The 21,773-nt window shown below is 37.5% G+C and overlaps 1 protein-coding gene across 1 annotated transcript in view; it reads right to left on the bottom strand.

Annotated features, from left to right (window-relative positions):
- The window catches only part of LOC132099029 (ankyrin-2-like), a 130,364-nt gene that overhangs the window by 2,899 nt on the left and 105,692 nt on the right, over positions 1–21,773 (bottom strand). The window contains 3 exon segments of the mRNA XM_059505404.1: positions 11,083–11,214; positions 11,578–11,655; positions 12,197–16,951. Coding sequence (XP_059361387.1) covers positions 11,083–11,214; positions 11,578–11,655; positions 12,197–16,951 — 4,965 coding nt within the window.

Here is a 21,773-nt window from a genome sequence, read left to right as displayed (position 1 = left end):
ATAAGTGGAGAGATTATGTTAAGTATATTTTTGACTACTAGAATGCAACAGACAACCAGACAATGTGAGTGATCATCCTTTCTTTGGCAGAACCTGCAGCCACAATGCCATAATATCATCATTTGTTTCCTTTAACTATGTACATAACACTGGGCGTCACATCACTCCCCCAAGTCAAAAGAGCCCAGTGTCTCCAATTTTTTTTGGTGGTAAAATATCAAGATTGACTGGGTGCCATCGCGTGTATCACGGATAAAAAAACTCCGATCGGCCGCATACTCTCATCTTCCATGTACTAAGATGGCATGACAGGTAGGCAATCCTGAAAGGTTCTCGGCATACATACCCAGTGAAATATATGCAGGACAATGTCACGCTACAATTTTTTCCCGACTTTATTCCAGCCACAACTACCAAGAGAAAGAGCTTTAATTCAGTCTTGAAGATGATGACAGCTCTCGGTCTCTCTCCAGCCCTTCCTCAACTATCCAGCGGTAATTAAACTACGGCACAAAGGTGAACAGATGATGTTGGACTCTCCTTAAAAGGCAGAGGATTTTGTTTTTTTGAATTTGTTTTTTGTGCTACAAAGCAGCGGCTTCCATCTCCATCCTTTCAGCTCAACGAGGGAAAATCAGTGATGAGGTCTGTGGTGGAGGACAATAACAAGATGGCCATGGACACTTGTTAATCTCTTCTTGGAATCTTGCCCTTGTCCTGTATGCTCGTCTTTTGGTTGGTAAATAATATTAAAATATTTAATGGAGAGCAGGTTCGATCATTACTTTTTTTGGCTCAGTGGACACAGTCTTGCATTGAAGTGGACTGGTCACGCATCATGTTTCTTTTGTTTATGCAGACCTACACTCAGTAATGTGCGGTCTGCTTTGGATTTTAGTTGTTCGTTGTTCCTTTTTCTTGTTATACTTTTTTTATGCCCTTCAACAGACATCAATATTTTTATTTATTTAACTTTTCTTTTAAAAGGATTATGCATCTAGGTGGATTGGTATCTAGGATACATTATAACGTTTACATGTCACTGGCAATATGGCATTACTTCTATTTTTCTTCATGAAGATATAATTTTGACATTGCGAGCACACAATGCATGTTCTAAATATATTATCACTGAACGTGAATGGCCTAAATTCTCCTATTAAGCGTACCCGTATATTAGAATATTTGCACCGTAAATCGATTTCCTGTGCCCTGATATAAGTCCCCTTTAAAACAATGCGATGTGACACGTTTTCAGAGAAAGTTATTCATAGCTTAATCAGAGAGGACCAAACCAGTTTTATTAAGGGGCATCACGCATCTGATATTATGCGTTGACTGTTTCATGTATCCGATTTTGCAGACTCTCTTCCAAGCGCTTGAGCACTTTTTTTCACTTGACACAGAAAAAGCCTTTGACAGGCTAGAGTGGAACTATATGTGGGCAGTTCTGCAATGTTTTGGTTTCAGTAAACATTAAATTTCTATGATTAATAAGACACTTTACCACTAACCTGAGGCATCAGTCTTAAATGGTAATATTATCCGCTCGCCCCATTCGCTTTACAGTGTGGAATGGGGCAGGGATGTCCACTTTTCCCTTTATTGTTTTGTTTATCTCTTGAACCATTAGCACAAGCTATTAGGAAATTTGACGTTCCACCGAGTGGGTTGTTAAGATTCATGACCATAATCAAATTGTTTAGTTGAACGCTGATGACATTATTTTATATTTAGATCATTTTGATATGTTAATAACCAATATAATTAAGGAATTTGACCATTTAAGTAGTCTATCAGGGTACAAGATAAATAGAACCTATTCTACTTTAATGGCAATTAACAATGTTAAGGTTAATGCCCCATCCACTCATTTATCCCTATAAAAGATTATTTAATCTATTTGGATATTACCATATATAAAGACATTCCTAAAATTGCCAGAAACAATTTTAATAATACGTTAGTCAAGATCAAGAGTGATACTCAAAGATGGGATAATCTTAAAGTCTCTCTTCAAGGCAAAATCTCCACTGTCAAAATAAATTTTTTACCTTGACTTAATTTTCTTTTTTCCATGTTGCCTCTTTCCTCTCCTCCAGGTTACTTTAAGGAGATCAATTCTATACTTTCCCAGTTTATCTGGAATGGTAAACGACTCCGAATAAAACTTGTCACATTCTGGCTGCAGATAAAGTTTTAATAGTTGGTGATTTTAATATCCGTGTTAATAATGAAAAAGATGCATTGGGATCAGCATTTATAGACATTCTGAACTCTACTGGGGTTAGACAACACGTTTCAGGACCTACTCATTGTCGAAATCATACTCTAGATTTAATACTGTCACATGGAATTGATGTTGATGGTGTTGAAATTATTCAGCCAAGTGATGATATCTCAGATCATTATTTAGTTCTGTGCAAACTTCATATAGCCAAAATTTTAAATTCTACTTCTTGTTACAAGTATGGAAGAACCATCACTTCTAACACAAAAGACTGCTTTTTAAGTTATCTTCCTGATGTAACCAAATTCCTTAGCATATCCAAAACCTCAGAACAACTTGATGATGTAACAGAAACTATGGACTCTCTCTTTTCTAGCACTTTAAATAAAGTTGCTCCTTTACGCTTAAGGAAGGTTAAGGAAAACAGTTTGACACCATGGTATAATGAGCATACTCGCACCCTAAAGAGAGCAGCCCAAAAAATGGAGCGCAGCTGGAGGAAAACAAAACTAGAGGTATTTCGTATTGCTTGGCGGGAAAGTAACATATCCTACAGAAAAGCATTAAAAACTGCTAGATTCGATTACTTTTCTTCTCTTTTAGAAGAAAACCTACATAACCCCAGGTATTTATTCAATAGAGTGGCTAAATTAACGAAAAATAAAGCCTCAACAAGTGTTGACATTTCCCAACACCACAGCAGTAATGACTTTATGAACTACTTTACTTCTAAAATCGATTATTAGAGATAAAATTGCAACCATTCAGCCGTCAGCTACAGTATCACATCAGACAGTGCACTATAGACCCCCTGAGGAACAGTTCCACTCATTCTCTACCATAGGAGAGGAAAAATTGTATAAACTTGTTAAATCATCTAAACCAACAACATGTATGTTAGACCCTATACCATCTAAGCTCCTAAAAGAGGTGCTTCCAGAAGTCATAGATCCTCTTCTGACTATTATTAATTCCTCATTGTCATTAGGATATGTCCCCAAAACCTTCAAACTGGCTGTTAATAAGCCTCTCATCAAAAAACCACAACTTGACCCCAAAGAACTAGTTAATTATAGACCAATCTCGAATCTCCCTTTTCTGTCCAAGATACTAGAAAAGGTGTTATCCTCACAAATATATACCTTCTTAGAGAAAAATGGTATATGTGAGCCTTCCAAAGGAGTTATTGGTGGGCGTTCTTATCGAGGACACCTGCTATTGCTTTCCGGTCTCTTCCTTTAAAAAGGGCCTTATGACAAATGACTGGAAGGAGGGGCGTGGCTGCATTTCGGACTTTGTTTGTTTGCTTTCTGTTTATGCTTTGCATTGCATCCAACATTACTACAGCCCATTACACTTCATGCATTCACTAACTTTACCCCACTGATTCCTGACAGTTTCATGTTACTTTATTTTGTTTTCTGTATAGTTCTCTTTTGTTAATAAATTTCGTATATGTTTTGGCACTCAGCGTGTGTCCCCGTCTTTGTTGCGTCCTTCTGAGCCATGGGACGTAACAAATAGGGGCTCGTCCTTTTTTTTTTTTTTTTGATAGTTTGCGAATGATTGAAATGTTTGATAAACTCATTTGTTTCGTCGAGTTTTTGCTTTTGATTTCATTTATTCATTTGGTTTGAACATAGTTTGAGACGGTTGTTTGCTCCTGACGTTTTGAAGGAAATCCTATTTGAATAATTTGACGTCACGGCGCATTTAGTTTTGTGTTGGGGACCACCTGACAGTGATTTGTGCAGTGCGTAATGATTTGTTCGCCGTTCGAGATCACAGACGGGTAAGTAACTGTTGTGAAATTTTTTTTTTTTTACTTGGAGTTTTTCCCAGTTAGGCTAAGCGACTTGTTTCCTTTGAGACATGTCGGTTTTGTTGTTTTTGTAGTGCTGTGGTGAAAGCGGGTAGTAGCGGTTGTCTCGGGAGCACTTCCGTGGTGTTGTGAATTGTCGCTAGTTTAACTAGTTGCAATTGCACCCATCGGGTTTGTGTGCTTAATTTCCCCCCGCCTGTAACTACATGAAGACTAGGGTCCAGTAAGTTAGATTGTTTGGAAAGGTAGATAGGGGGGAAATTCTGAGTGTTTGTTTGCACAGTTAGTTGCTTGTTCTGTGATGCGTTTATGGTGGATGTAGAAAAGTTTGCTAAATCACCTTCACGTGAATCATTAGATAAATGCAATAAAGAGCAGCTTTTAAGAATTGCGGAGTTTTATGAAATTACAATTAGTGATAAGAGACTTAAAGAAAGTACTATTAAGATTGAGTTGGAAAATAAATTGGTGAATAAAGGAATTTTGTCGTCTACAATGGAGCAAATTCAGGACGTACGTGCGCACAACTTAACTGCTTCACAGTCCGCTTTAACTTTTGACAAACAAAAAGAGTTGTTGTTGTTGCAAATGGATCATGAGAAAATGAAACAACGATCTGAACAAGGTAAACTTGAGTTAGAGAAGGCAAAAATGGAGCTGGACTATTTAAAGCTCAAACTTTTACAGGGAAGTAGGGAGAGTACTGATAGTTCACTGGAGTTTGGTGCTTCTGGAAGTTTTCCATTGCATCAAAATTTAAAACTTGTTCCTAAATTCAATGAACATGATCCAGATGTGTTTTTTCTCTTTTTGAACGTGTCGCTGAAATACACGGTTGGTCCAAAACAAACTGTGTATTGATGTTGCAGTGCGTGTTAGTTGGTAAGGCACAACTAGCTTTTTCTGCTTTAACTATTGATGAGTGTAAGGACTATGATGCTGTTAAGGCAGCGGTGTTGAAAGTTTATGCGTGTGTGCCTGAAACTTATCGACAGCGATTTAGATCGTGTAAAATGATTCCAGGCCAGACCCATTTGGAGTTTGTGCGGGACTTAAGACGACATGTTACGCGTTGGTGTTCATCGCTTGATGTTAAAACATTTGATGATTTGCTTGAGTTGATTATAACTGAACAGTTTAAAATCTCTGTTCCAGAGCAAGTTGCAACGTATGTTAATGAACACAAATTTCAGTCTCCTGAAGAAGCGGCATCATTGGCTGATAACTATGTGCTTACTCATAAGCGTATGGCTGCTGTTAGGCAGATACGGGAGGAAGCAGGTTTAGCTCATTTGACAAATACCACTTCACAGTTTGGTCACACATTTTCAAGCAAATTTGATCCGTCCAAAATTTGTAACTACTGTCGGGGAAAAGGACACTGGAAAGCAGATTGTTTGATACTTAAAAGTAAAAATAAACGAGTTGAGACGGGTAAATTTAAACCTGCGGCAATGGCCAATTCTGTTCACTTATGTGATAGTGACACTGATATTAAGCTTTCTAATAATTGCTTGTCTAGTTTTGCTCCTTTTATTACAGAAGGGCGAGTGTCTTTGTTGGATGGATCTATGGTTCACCTTATTTTGGGTAACAAATTGGCAGGAGGTCAGGTCTGGCCTAGTGTACCGCCATCTCCTATGGTTTTGTCCGGGAGTGAGGTTACTCAAGAAGTTCTAAAGGGAGATCCTGTAGCTGTTGCAACTCAGGCTATGGTTAAAAATGCTCAGTGTGTCCTGACCGATGAAATCAAACAAGTGTCAAGGGCAAATATTTCTCTTCCTATACCTGACTTGTCTGATTTGTCTTTTCCGTTCTCTACAGATGAATGGAGTAAGGAGCAACATTCAGATTCTTCATTGTCTGAATTATTCACTCTTGCTCTTTCTGACGGTGACGTAGCTGATGTGGTCAGAGCGTACTTCGTTCAGGATGGACTCTTGCTGAGAAAGTGGTGTCCTCATGGCCAGGATTTTGTCGGTGATCCTATTGTCCAAGTAGTTGTTCCAACAAAGTTTCGCTCTATGGTTTTAGAAGTTGCTCATGAAAAATCTGATCATCTCGGGGTTAAGAAAACCTATAATCGGGTTCTGCGCTATTTTTTTTGGCCACGACTGAAGCGGGATATTTCTGCTTATGTTAAAAAGTGTCACACTTGTCAACTTACTGGTAAGCCGAATCAGGTTTTAAAACCGGTTCCATTAAATCCGATTTCAGCGAACTGTGAACCCTTCGAACATGTTGTTGTGGATTGCGTGGGTCCTCTACCATGTTCAAAGTCAGGAAGCAAGTATTTGTTTACCGTTATGTGCTTGGCTACACGTTTTCCTTCTGCCTATCCCTTGCGCACAATTACGTCACGTTCCATTGTAAAGGCTTTGTCACAGTTTATGTCAATTTTTGGCATTCCTAAAATTATCCAGAGTGATCAGGGTACTAACCTTACGTCTCATCTTTTCCAACAAGTATTAAAACAGCTGAAAATTAAGCATAATCTTGCTAGTGCATTTCATCCACAAAGCCAGGGATCGTTGGAGAGATTTCATCAGACTTTGAAATCTCTCCTTCGTGCTTATTGTGTACAGTTGGATGGGGATTGGGATGAGGGCTTGCCCTGGTTATTGTTGGCTGCACGTGAAGTTGTACAAGAAAGCACTGGATTTAGTCCTAACGACTTAGTTTTTGGGCATAAAGTTCGGGGGCTTTTGGCAGTACTGCAAAATCCTGTTAAAAGTTCAGATTCACCAAAAAATTTGCTTGCATATGTCGATGGATTTCGTCAGAGGCTGATACAAGCAAGAGAGTTAGCCAGTGTTAAGCTTGAAAAGCAACAACATAAGATGAAACGGTTGTATGATCGTAAAACTGAACGCCGTGTTTTTGAGCCAGGAGATCAGGTCCTTGTGTCACGTCTATTGCCGTCTTCTCCTTTTGAAGCGAAATTTGAGGGGCCGTTTGTGGTGAAGCGTAGACTGAGCGATGAAAATTACATAGTGGCAACTCCACATCGGAGGAAGTCTACTCACTTATATCATGTAAATCTGTTAAAATCGTACTATGAGAGATTTAAGTCAAATAATGAAGGATCCGTTCATTCAGTTCTACTTGCGACGTCTGATGTTTCAAACTTTTGTTCAGGGGAGAAAGAGGGTTATGAACCTGATGATAGTGTTTTACATGGGCGATTAAACAATACTGAATCTTTGGAAAAACTTGATGCTACTCTGGTTCACTTGTCACCGTTACAGTCTGTAGATTTGATTTCTTTGTTACAGAGTTTTCCAGAATTGTTTGGGGACACGCCAACGCGTACTGACTTGGCTGAACACGACATTGATGTGGGTAACGCATCACCTATAAAACAATGTTATTATCGAGTGTCACCAGAGAAACGAAAGCTAATGGAAGCAGAAATCAAATATATGCTGGAAAATGATATCGCAGTTCCTTCAAGTTCAGACTGGGCATCGCCTTGCTTGCTGGTTGCAAAGTCTGATGGTGCGGTAAGATTTTGCACCGACTTTCGTAAACTTTATAGTGTGACAAGGCCGGATTTTTTCCCACTCCCATGAGTGGATGATTGTAAAATGTAGCTTTGCTCAGGCTACTATAACTTATCTTGGCAAAGTTGTGGGTAACGGGGAGGTACGTCCATTAAGTGCTAAAGTTCAGGCTAAAGTTCTTCCGTTGTCGCACCACTCACTGATTTTCTAAAGGCTAAGGCAAAATTTGTTTGGTCATCGAATTGTGCATTGGCTTTTGACAATGTGAAGTCTTTATTGTGTTCTTCCACTGTCCTGGCTGCCCCTTGTTTCGAGAGGCCTTTTTCGTTACAGGTGGATGCAAGCCAGGTTGGTGCAGGGGCTGTCCTTCAACAGGGGGATGAGGAAGGTGTGATCCACCCTGTCAGTTTTTTTTCTCGCAAGTTTAATTCCTATCATTTGAATTATTCCGTAGTGGAAAAGGAAGCTCTGGCTCTGATTTGGGCGTTGCAACATTTTGAGGTTTACGTTGGTTTGGGTCAACCCGTTGTGGTCTTTACGGATCACAACCCGTTGACGTTCCTGAATTCATTCCATTGTCCGAATCAAAGGCTTATTCGTTGGTCTCTGTTTTTACAGGCTTACTCTCTGGATATTCGACACGTCAGAGGATCTGAAAATGTTGTTGCTGATGCCCTGTCGCGTGCTCCTCTGGGTAATTAAAGTGCGTTTATATTGTTGCTAATTTTTTTTGTATGTTACAGGGTTTCTTTGATAGACCCCTGTCTTAAGGGGTGGGGTGTGACGACTCATGTGCGTCATCCCTGTGGTGCAATGGAAATGTGCCGCCTTCCAAAGGAGTTATTGGTGGGCGTTCTTATTGAGGACATGTGCTATTGCTTTCCGGTCTCTTCCTTTAAAAATGGCCTTATGACAAATGACTGGAAGGAGGGGCGCGGCTGCTTTTGGGACTTTGTTTGTTTGCTTTCTGTTTATGCTTTGCATTGCATCCAACATTACTACAGCCCATTACACTTCATGCATTCACTTTCTTTACACCACTTATTCCTGACAGTTTCATGTTACTTTATTTCTTTTCTGTATAGTTCTCTTTTGTTAATAAATTTCGTATATGTTTTGGCACTTCAGCGTGTGTCCCCGTCTTTGTTGCGTCCTTCTGAGCCATGGGACGTAACACACACCAATTTGAAAAACTAATGGATTGCATAGTCGATATAAAAAACTGGATGACGAGTGATTTCTTACTGCTAAATTCTGAAAAAACAGAGGTGTTAATTATAGGACCTAAAAACTCCGCTTGTAATAACCTAGAACACTGTCTAAGACTTGATGGTTGCTCTGTCAATTCTTCTTCATCAGTTAGGAACCTAGGTGTGCTATTTGATCGCAATCTTTCCTTAGAAAGCCACGTTTCTAGCATTTGTAAAACTGCATTTTTCCATCTCAAAAATATATCTAAATTACGGCCTATGCTCTCAATGTCAAATGCAGAAATGTTAATCCATGCATTTATGACCTCAAGGTTAGATTATTGTAATGCTTTATTGGGTGGTTGTTCTGCACGCTTAGTAAACAAACTACAGCTAGTCCAAAATGCAGCAGCAAGAGTTCTTACTAGAACCAGGAAGTATGACCATATTAGCCCGGTCCTGTCAACACTGCACTGGCTCCCTATCAAGCTCCCTATCAAGCATCGTATAGATTTTAAAATATTGCTTATTACTTATAAAGCCCTGAATGGTTTAGCACCTCAGTATTTAAATGAGCTCCTTTTACATTATAATCCTCTATGTCCGCTACGTTCTCAAAACTCAGGCAATTTGATAATACCTAGAATATCAAAATCAACTGCAGGCGGCAGATCCTTTTCCTATTTGGCGCCCAAACTCTGGAATAACCTACCTAACATTGTTCGGGAGGCAGACAGGATTGGCTGTTCCAAATTTTGAATTATATTATTTGTCATTTCAATTTAAGGCAATTTGGGTTGATCCTCAATCTAAAGTTTCATGGAGAGTAATCGAAGCTGACAAGGTTAAACCACATAGGCTCCAATATATTTTATTTGCCGGCACAGGAAATAAAAATGATAAATATAAATTTGGCCTAAAATTCTATTAGGATCTGGAAAAGGGTGGAACATCTTTTGGGAGGACCTTTCAAATTTTGTAACACCACACCCTTATGGCACAACTTAAATTTTTTATGTGTAAATCAGCCATTTGGCCAGCCCTCTTGGTCTACAATGGGTATAAACACTTGCAGTGACTCATATGATATCCAAGAACTCTGCTTGCTTCAAGATTAGATAAGACTAAGTTTTGTTGTTAACATATTGTAAACTTAATGATCACACTGCAAAGCATTTTTTAATTAAACATATATGGAATCGAGAATTAACAGATTTTGACATATCTGTCGACTGGGAGAGGGTGTGGTCTAATCTAATCTTATCTTCTAAAAACTTGGCTCATCATCTTCTCCATTTCAAAGTCATCCATAGAGCATACACAACTCCTTAAAAGAGGTTTAAATGAAACTGCAAACACAGTTTACATTAGATAATTTTTTCCAATGTCCAATTTTTGTCAACCTACGGACTCATGTGAATTCTGTTTTATAATTTTTACTACAAATTGATTACACGTCTCATCCAGGTTTATGTCTTCTCTATGACGATTCCAACTCCTGTATAAGTTCATTAAAGAAGAGAATGTTTTTACAAAACTGATTAATACACAACTGGTTTACTCCGAACATGTGCAAAAATTTTGGATTTATACCCTCCTCGGGATAGTGGCCTGTGAATGTAAAATGGCACGAATTAATGGAACTAAACCTGGGACTATTGATGTGTAGCAATGTTTTTCTTCTGACATTTTGGAATATGTAAAGGAATGACCATGTAATTCTATTTATTTACTTATTTTTTATTTTTTCTCTCTCTCTTTCAAATTGTAAATTATTGATAATGTGTCAGTTGCTCCCCCTTCCCTGTTTGTTTATATGACTTTTTTTTTATTGTTTCCTGGGACATTCCTTCGAAAATCTAATTTAACAACTGTGTCCTCAGCCGTCTATGGAGACTCATATGTTTCTTGGTACATCCCAACACACAACACTTAATGACTCTTTGGCGCTGACATTGTATCTCTAGCAGCTACAGCAAGAGAAAAGTAATGGCAGACTGCTGCTTTTCACTCAGGGCTGTGTATATGCTAATAGGGCAGACTGTCACAAATGGATGGGACTTTCCCAAGTATGATGTCATAGGAGTGGGAAATCTGGAACTGCTCATGTTGAGAGGCTGTTTATGTTTTATTGGGATTATAAAACAATGAGTGGGTGGATTTGTACCATTATAGGCTTGTTGTTTTCACACACTGTGGCCACACAACTGTGCTCAAACACCTTAAAAAAGTTATTTTTGCATTCTATGGCACCTTTAATAATGTTTGCTATCTGATGAAAAGAGCAATGCAAATTTAGATACAAACTAAATGAAAACCCATGATCAGTAGTCTTACCTGTAGTATTTTTGCCCTCCTTTCCTTTCCATAGCCTTATGAGGGCATGGCTTTGGTCTTGACGAGAATTTGGATTCTCATTTCTTATATGATTGATCTGTACCTCACTGAGTTCAAGCTCTCGAGCCAATTCTAAATGAACAAAAACACATTGGAACTAAATCATGCATTTAATTCAGATCAACAACGTATACTTATGAAACAAAGTGTCCTTATGACTGTAAGGCAGTATATATGTTGAAACAAAGTTTACAAAAATAAAAAGTAGTGATGATATTTATTACAAACAAATACAACCATAACATACTAGTATCCCAACCTCTTAAACATTTCTACCATTTTAACCACAATGTCTTTTCCAGTATGGCTGGGTCACTCTTAAACTGTATAATTAAGTTCTGTACACAAGTTCTGCTCACAAGTCACTGTAAATTAATTCACGTAATGACAAAATTTCTGTAAGTTGGTTAATTGATACTTCAAAAAGCTTTTTACCTGACCAGCTGAAACCAAGGTGGTCTGCTATTATAGACATGCGTTCCTCTTTCCTGTCAGCCTCATCCTGTCGATCTACTGAAAATTCCAGCAAAGCAGCAAGAGCCACATCAGCACACAAATCTAATACTCCCCCCCCCCCCCCCCTTTTTTTTTTTTTACAATTTATCATTTCAAGGTATATACTGTATAAGGTCACTGGCTTTCTCATATAGAAAATACATAAATGAAAATTTTACTATACTTTTTAAGCCAACATTTCTGAGCCAATACACAACAGAATCATGGATATATAATAAGAATAACTCTACTATGATATGCAGACTTTAGAAAAAAAATATCAACAGCATCTCACAAATTATGTTTTACATTTAACCAATTCTGTCATAATTTTATATGTAAAAACACTAGATAAATCACCCCACTGCATTTAGTTTTATATTAATGTTGAGATTGAAGTAAGATTAAAGGAAAAGAGAAAGTCACAAACATAGTACAAACATCAAAGCACCACCATGAAGAGTTGAAGTTAGTTACAAGACAGAGAAGCAGCATTTTTATCACTGAGGTGCTGAGGCAGAAGAGAAAGAGATAATGGGCCCCAAGAGATAGGGGATACCTTGACTTTGGATTCTATCAGCAGGGATTCGTTCCATCTGCGTCTCAACAGGGTTGGCCCATCTGGGCCTAATAACCAAGGAATCCTCAGGGAAAGGCACTTGGATGTAAGTGAAAGGTTCACTCTCTATTATTGAGGCATTGATGATGCTGCTTTCATTGTCAGATAAGGCAACAGCCTCCTGTTTGTCTTTCTCTGCCTGAGCTAATCTATCCACTACCTTATCTGCCTTATGACTAATCTCTTTAAAAAATGGAATGGACTGTTTGTTTGTGTCAGTTTGTTGGACCTTTTTTTGTTTTGTTGGTGTGAAAGTTTGAACTGGTTGAGCAGGCTTTCCCCTAATTGGTAATCTTGAAGGAAGTGTCTTAGTTGCGCTTGATAGGTCAGTGCTTGTTGGACAATTCTGGTCCTTTTTGGCTGTTTTTTTGGTGGAATTACTTTCACAGAAGCTCTTGGCTTTAGGAAACTTTGTTAAACTGGAGGCTATGGATGGGCCTGTGTCTTTCTCAGATTTTCTCCTTGATTGAGGTTTCATGGGCAACTTTGACTTCTTGACCTTGGCAAGTTCTACACATTCAGACCTTAGGGAGCTGGCCTTAACAGGAATTCGGGATTTTGGTTTCTCTTCCTCTTTGGAGGTGGACATACATTTTCTATGCATAGATGACAGAGATGCTGCAGTGTAATGTTTAGAGACAAGTTTACTGTGGGATTCTGTTTTTTCAGGGGGTTGGGTTTGTTCTATTACTGAGTGTTGATCATCTGGGGAGGAATCTGAGTACTCTTGGTCTTGTTGGGAACAAACTGATCTAGTAACTGTAGACACTGCTGTCTGGACATTGGCTATGTCAATGTCAGAGGAACCAGGATCTGATACAAAATGTTTCTTACTCATAACTTTGTCTGATTTAATCTCTAACATTGTTTGGTCCTTCTCTGAGGTTTTGGTTAAGGCAGAAATATCCAATTTGGTGGGGGTTTTAGACTCTGAAAAATCTGACTTTGTAGCTGTAGCCAGGTTATGACTAGCAGGAGCATGCACAGATAAATCTGCAGCCTCTTTAATGAGGTCTTCATCCGCCTCTGCTTTTATTTGCAAAGAGGGGTTACAACCAATCTCATTCTCAGCATCACTGGATGTTCTAACAACTTCATTGCCTCCTTCTTCAGCTATGACTTCTACAATGGGTTGCTCTATTTGGTAAAATGCAAAACCTTCCTCCTCATAACTCCTTTTTGTCATGTCTATCGCACCACTTCTTGTCATCTCAAAAAGTTTTCCTTCTTGAAAAAGAAAAGGATTTTGTTCACTTGTTGGTGTACCCTCCTCAGTGGGTGTCAGTGCTGGTGTTGTGTCTGGAGTAGCCCCTTGGGAATGCCGATCTACAGCCAGACCCAAGATCTTTTGCTCTTCTTCTTTGACTCTTGCTACAAATGCATCATCTTCTTCTTGCATTGAATTCCAGGTCTCTATCTCTGCTTTTGCTGTCACTCCTCTAGATTCAGTCTTAGGAAGTTCCTCCTCAGCATCATCTTCCTCTGTGTCATCATAAATACATATTTCTGGTTTAAACGTTTCATTTGTTTGCCCAATAATAATTGGAATAGAATCGGTATCAAAGCTGCCACTACAAATATCAAAATAAGATGTCCCTGCATGCCTCATGAAATCCCCTTTAATCTCATCCGTTACATTAGACTCTTCCTGACCATATGGTTTGCAGTCAACATTTTGGCAATTAGCTGCCTCCTTCTGTTGTTCATGACTGTACATTTCTTGAATTCCTTTTGATCTTTTTAAGTTTTGCTGTTTTTGCTCATCAGTTATATTTGCAACCAGATGTTTGCTGTTAGATGCAGTTTTGTTCAGCTGTACTAACTCTGAATCAACATAACCTTTGTCCTTAAATTTCTCACTATGAGATTCTTGAAGTTGTGGTTTTATGGTGTGCTTTTCTGAGACAGACTGAGGTATCCTCATTGCTGATTCAGCTGAAGATGTTGCACTGTGGGCCATGATTAGTTGAATTTCCTCAGGTGTTTGGGGGCTCTTATGAATACCTGCTGGAAAAGGAGAGGGAGGTTGTACTTTAATGATCGGTTCAACAGACTGTGCTATCTCTGAGGCTTATTTGAGTTCACTAAACCCGACATCATTCACAGAGGATGTTTCATGTTTGGATGCAAGCCCAAATAGTTTGAAACTGTCATCTCCTGCATCAGATGATACCAAGGTCTGAGAGAATTCACTATCTTTTCTATTGTCCTTTTTGTCTTTTGCATCTTGTTCCATTTCATCAAATGTTTTTATTTTGGCAGCCATTTTAAACATCTCTTCCTCTGGAGCAATTTTCCTTTGTGTCAGTCCACACTTGAACTCATCATCTTCTACTGTCTCCTCTGGAATTACTGATGGTTTAAAGGGAACTATCAGGATCATGGGGTCAGGGGTTTTGGGATTGACCTCATAACTTACCTCTACAGAACTTGGTGTGTCAGGTGAGAGAGGACTCTTACCCGAACTCGTCATCAGGGACGTCTGCTCACAACTGTCATCGTCAACATTACCCTCCTGTTCTTCGAGCATTCTACCACACAAACTGTCTGGTGGGATTTCAGGGGGGTTGGAGGTTGTCAGAGGCCCTGTGGTCACACTGGGTTGTTCTACTGTAGGTGGAAAAGCCAGGCTGGTTTTCATCTCTATGGGGCTGCTTTCTAAAGTGTCACGACATGGGGATTCTTTTGTTGGACTAGGCTCAATAGAGTCTGGGGTTTTATGGGAAGAGTTCTCTTCCATCAAGGGACTACCCTCTAAAGAGTCATTGTGGCTAATAGTAAAAGAGTCATCAGCTACTGGACTAAGGTTCTCTGAATCTTGGTGTCTAAGAGGTAGTACTAAACCACCATGATCCTGTGTAGCTACTCTTGAGGCCAGGGAGTCAGCAGAGGTTGGTATTGGTTGACCATCAAAGGATTCCTCATCACTCAAAAAACACTCTAGTGTTTCAGATGTTCTTTTTGTCAGTTTTTGAGATTTAGATGGTTTGGATGATACAGAAACAATGTCCTTATCAACAAAAGTTTGTTCACTTTCAAAGTTCACCCCCCTGCTTCCATGAGAAATAGACATAGACTCACTTTTTATTGGTTCATCCACTGCTTTGCTCAACAATTTATGATGAACTGTAACATCAGATGCCTGATCATTAGTTGTCTTCATCTCAGTAGAAAAAGAAACCGATACTTTACTTGTCTTGGCTTTAGGGGTGACTGCTACTGGTTTTGAGGTCTTTGCAAGTAAAGGCTGAGCTGTTTTTTTCGGTGATAATGAGAGGCTCCCAGGGCTTGTTTCTGGAGTCGCAGCCATGTCCTCCTGTTTGCAATTTTCCTCAGAACTCAATGGACCTTCCACGTCAGTTATGCTGGCATTGGGTGAGTCAATCAATGCTTCATGTCTAACTCTGTCAAATCTGTCATCAAATGCACAGTTCTCTGTACCATTTTCAGGCAGTAGATCTCTGCACTGTTCTGACAAATTTTGAGAAATTGCTGTTGTCATGTTTGAGTGATAAAAATGACCTGCTGACACTATTCCAGAAACCAAAGCCTTACCACTCTTTTCCTGTGGATGCTGATGACTCTTTTGACTCATATCTTCTTCAGTGTCTTCTGAGTATTTTACGTGTGGACTAATTTGGACTTCTTTTTCTTCATGTTGATCTTCAGACTTTAAAACATCAAGAGACACTTCTTCATGTGAGGGTGCTTGGGGAAGACTTTGTGACTTTGTGAGGATACCCTCTGGTTTACTCACTATTGTGCATTCTGTTTTGAGCCCAGATTTTCTTTTTGAGGGGTCTTGGCCTGTTTGAAATGCTCTTGTTAGTTCTCTCACAGACAAGGTTTCTTTTAGTCTCCCAGGCTCCGAGCTTGGTGACCTAGAAGGAGACTGTTTCTGGGGTGAGGAAGTCTGTTTTTTCATGCCTGATGTTTTCTGATCTTTGACAACTGAAGAAGACTTCCCGGCACTTTTACTTGCAATGCTTTCTTTTGTTCTAAATGACTGGGTTTCATCTGTTTGCCCTTGAGGCCCTTTTCTTCTGATGGGCTTTTTTACTTCTGTTGTATGGGCCTTAGTGTCTTTTCCCATTGTAGGGACTATTTTCCGACCACCTCTGCGCAGAACAACCTCAGTGAACCTTTGCTGTAATGGAGGCTCTTGGGATGTAGGCCTAGATATTTCAGGTGCATACAATAAGTATTCCTTAACTTCAGCACTTGGAACAGTCTCTATGCCAGGCCTGTCCCTAGCACCCTTTGTTCTCTGTGATCCTCTGTTTACTCGAACTTCCTTGAGAAGTGATTCCTGAGATTCAAAGGCAGCCATCATTTTTGCCTCTTCGATTTCACTTTCTGTTAGGAGAACCCACTCCTCATCCTTCCTGTATGGACCTTCCGTGTCATATGTTCCACTTCTCAGAATTTCACTAACTTTCTCCAAATCCTCTTTGACTTTTTCCATTATCTCAAAAGGCTCTACTGACACCTCCTCCACCCTCTTATCTAAATAATCCCCTTGCATGGGACCTGTTTCAACTGAGGAATCAGTGGTCAGAATAGCAGTCATTTTGATAAGATCTTGTTTCATGTCTGACACTTCAGAGAGTAAATCTGGACTTGCAAGAGCAGGAGAGTCTCGGATCAATTGTGTTTTCAGGAATGATGTTTCAGTTTTTTCAGTGTCTTCATCATCTTCCATTTGGATGACATTTAAGGAGCAAATTAACCAAAAAATAAATTAAAGGGACAGAGATTGGAAAAGGAGATAAGGGATAAATTCAGAGTTTTAAGGGCCAGAAGGCATCAAGATGACAAAAAGCAAAGGGGACTGTGGGATAATTAGTGGAGAGTCTAATGGACTTGTGGGACAATAACAACTGCAAAGCAAATTCTAACCAATTCGTAAAGACAACAGAAGAATAAGCAGGAAATTTACTTTACAAGCCATCCCAAACACTGGGACATGTACTGAAAAACAGTGACACACAGTAGACATTGATCATGTATAACTCATGTCTACAGAAGAAAGAAAGAGAGAGAAAGAAAGAGAGAATTCAAGACAGAACTTAATACAACTAAACTCATTAAAACCTTTTTTTTTAATAATAATAATAATAATAATAATTTCACTTTTAGTTATGATTAAAAAAAACATTCTGCTTATGCACACACAAACACATGCACACAAGACAGCATTCAAAATACTGTTATAAAAGCTGTCATTTGGTAAACTAACAAGTTACTGTGTACTAAGTTTCATGTAGTAATAGATATGGATTCAAATTTTTACTTACATCTGAACAATAACCTAATGTATGTATTATACTTATAGGTCAAATTACATGTTGTGGTGATTTGATACTCTCTATAGCAATAGTAAGCAAACTATACAATGTTAACATCCAACAGATAAAGACACATATCTACAATAAATAAATAATTAGGACTAGATAAACACATTTATATCTTTATATATTTCTCTGTTATCTACATTAATTCCTACAGTACATTGAGGGAATACTCCTGCTAGTGCATACATATATATATATATATATATATATATATATATATATATACAGTGTTGGGGAGTAACTAGTTACATGTAACGGCGTTACGTAATTTAATTACAAAATTATTGTAACTGTAATTAGTTACAGTTACTACGAAAAAATGAGTAATTAAACTACAGTTACTTATGAAATTTTTAACGATTACAAAGGGGATTACTTTTGAATTTTTACACACATCCACATAAAGATTTAACTGATTTCTTTCCCAAATTGCACTGATTATTCTGAGCCATACCGCCCTAATAATTTCCGGGATGCGGAAATACAGTCTGGTTTGTAGAATCCAGTCATAAAAACGAAATGCCTAACGCGGACGGAATATCCCACATTTTGGATGACTAAATCAAAAGTAGGTCAGTACACTTGAATCAAAACATGACATCGACTAGTGTCTGTGAATATTAAGCCCCAAAAATGCAATATATGACTTTCTGCGTGTCTGTGGAAATCAGGCGCGGACTGGACACCGGGAGAACCGGGACAATTCCCGGTGGCCTGGCAGCCGATTTTGCCCCACTATTTAATATCATTATTGTATACTAAAGCGATTATTTGCGAATCCGCCATTTGATAATTAAATCTCTAGTAAGTCATGAATTGTTAGTCATGACTCGCGCGCTCTCCGCGCCTCCGCCAAACGGTTTGGATCAGACTCAGAATAATCAATGCGAGAGAGAGAGAGAGAGAATAGAGTGGAGTGTGGAAGCGCACAGCTGGAGCAGAGAAGCAGAACTACTGTTCAGGGTTTTAGGTCAGTTTCATCTGTAAAGATGCTTTTTTGTCTTTGTTTTTTTTAATTTATTTAATCAAGCAGCAGCACGTTGCTCACCAGTCATCACTCAAAATACTATATAAAGGACATCATTATTATCTGTTGTAATGTTACAGCAGGAATTTAGCTGAAAAAAATTCAGATTTTTTTTTATAGGTTTAGGGGGAGCTACGAGAGACAACACCACAACCCTTACGAAAATTAACATTTTAACTATAAATCCAGAGAAAATGGTTACTATTGTTTAACTGTGGTAACCAAAAATGTAAAATTATTTTACAAATGTATTTATTAAAAAATAAATACAAATCCATTTGCAAAAAAACAAAAACAAAACAATGTTATTTTACTTTTATAGAGGCTAATAAAAGCATGGTAATTTTTTGTTAGGGAAAAACATGACTCGTGTACAGTATTAGGATTTTTCTATAAAGATATTGTAGTATTGTAGAGTATTGTATTGTAAAGTATAGTTTTGTTCAATCTTGAGTATTAAAGTCATGAGAGAGATGGATAACAGAGCAAAATAAAAAGACTGAAGAGAAAAATGGAAGTGAAGGTGCAGTTCAGGAGAGAACTTTAAATTATTTTTCATGTCCCCAAATTAAAGATTTAAACCTTTTTTTATGTCAGGTCCATACAAAAAAATAGTTTTGTCCATGAATTTGTTTGTATGAGTTTGAATTTTCCAGTCTGAATTTTTTCCCCAGTCTACCCCTCCTGTAAATTAATGGCAAAGACATGGTTTCATTTACTACACATAGGCCTACTGAAGCTCGCAGTGTTTTTTAACCTCTGCCGCCTCAATATAGGAGTACACGAGCACATTAACATAATTTCTAGAACTGCTCTGTGTCACTTCATGTGCATTTTACTTATTTTGAGAAAACTATCATCATATACAAAGAGACAGCAGTTTAAAAAAAACACCAATGTTTCAGGAGTTTATTACACAGAATACGTCACATGCTTATTAGATAACTGTATTTAAGTTGATGTATATGCTTTCATTTATTATTCTTTAATTTTCACAAATTTAGAAAAGTAATCAAAAAGTACCCAAAAGTAATTAGTTACATTACTTTAATAAAGTAATTGAAAAAGTTACACTACTATTACATTTTAAACAGGGTAACTTGTAATCTGTAACCTATTACATTTCCAAAGTAACCTTCACAACACTGTATATATATATATATATATATATATATATATATATATATATATATATATATATATATATATATATATATATATATATATATATGCACTAAAAAAGCTACTAAGGAGGGTGACTCATACAGATTTGGATAAAAATCATAATTTGCTTTGCAGGTTGTTATTGAGTGATGAAGGGAATAGGTCTCTAAAACAGTTGAAAGCATAAACATCACCACAGTATGAATGAAATTCATATTGTGCACAAATTGATTACTCAGAAATATCTCCCTCTATAATGGTTCATGAATTGATCAGAATAAAATAATATGGAAAAAAAAAGCAACACTCATTTCAATCTCCTAAAACAGACTCACTGAAACACCTAAAGAAGTGGTTTTAAATTCTGGTTCTGGGGAACCACAGCTCTGCACATTTTTAACTTATTCAACACACTAGATTCAGATCATGAGCTTGTTATGAGAGAACTGAACTTTGTAAAATAAGGGAGACGTACAAAACGTGTAGAGCAATAGGTCCGCAGAACCAGGATTTAAAAGAATAGTTCACCAAAAATAGAAAAAGAATCCACACAAATCCAGTTCAACAATTAATGTGTTAATCAATTAATACATTAATAAATGAATAATTGAACTGTATTTTTCAGACTATAAGTCGCACATAAGTATAAGTCGCATCAGTCCAAAAATACGTCATGACGAGGAAAAAAACATATGTAAATCTCACTGGACTATAAGTCACATTTATTTAGAACCAAGAACCAAGAGAAAATATTACCGTCTACAGCCACGAGAGGGCGCAGTAGCTGTAGACGGTAATGTATTCTCTTGGTTCATTTCTCTTGGTTCATGTCAAATTAATTTGGATAAATAAGTCGCACCTGACTATACGTCGCAGGACCAGCCAAACTATGAAAAAAAGTATGACTTATAGTCCGGAAAATATGGTAAGTGTTCCTGTGGCTCAACTGGTAGAGCAGTGCATTAGCAGCACAAGGTTGTGGGTTCGATTCCCAGGGAACACATCTTAGGTAAAAAAAAAAATTATTATCCTGAATGATCTGTTAAGTCGCTTTGGATAAAAGTGTCTGCTAAATGCATAAATTATTATTAATTAAATTATTAATCAAAGCGAAAGGTGGCTACTTTGAAGAACCTAGAATATGACATATTTTCAGTTGTTTCACACTTTTTTGTTATGTATATAATTCGATATATAATTCCACATGTGTTAATTCATAGTTTTGATGCCTTCAGTGTGAATCTACAATTTTCAATCTACAAGGTGTCCAAACTTTTGGTCTGTACTGTATACCGTATATATATATATATATATATATATATATATATATATATATATATATATATATATATATATATATATATATGTATTACAATGGAATTAATTAACACCTAAAGAAAGATGTTTGATAGAATGTTTAAAAGTGCACTATGCAACTTTTAGTACTCTAGCGGTTAATGAAAAAAATAAATAAATGCGTCTTGTGAAAGAACATTGTACCCAGAACTACTTTGAGTACCGGGCTACTCTACAGTGGTTGGCATTCTGCTCGGTCTAAAATAGTCTCCAATATAAAAACATATTATAGGCATACCGAAGTCATTCAGACAAAGACAAAAACATATTTTTTTTGTAGATGGATTCATGATGTACTCACTCATATCAAGTTTAAATTTTTAACAAAAAAAGTTACATAGTGTACATTTGAAGTCTTATAGAAATGTGCTGTTAAAAATGCCATTTTCATTATTAAAGGGAACCCATTTTATAGGATTTATATAGACACTAATTTGATAATAATTTATGTTGTGATATACAAAGGAATGTAAACGACGTGAGAATCATTACCCTAAGATTACATTAATTAACTGAGAAAAAATTTGTACAACAGCCAATAGTTAACTCACGCAGACAAATAATTATTTTACAGAATGTTAATATCATGCTTTGTGAGTTATTTTACAGAGACATT

This window comes from Carassius carassius, chromosome 2 (assembly GCF_963082965.1).
Source record: "Carassius carassius chromosome 2, fCarCar2.1, whole genome shotgun sequence".
Lineage (NCBI taxonomy): Eukaryota > Metazoa > Chordata > Actinopteri > Cypriniformes > Cyprinidae > Carassius > Carassius carassius.
Note: the sequence above shows the minus strand (reverse complement) of the source record. Positions and strands in the feature narration are given on the sequence as shown.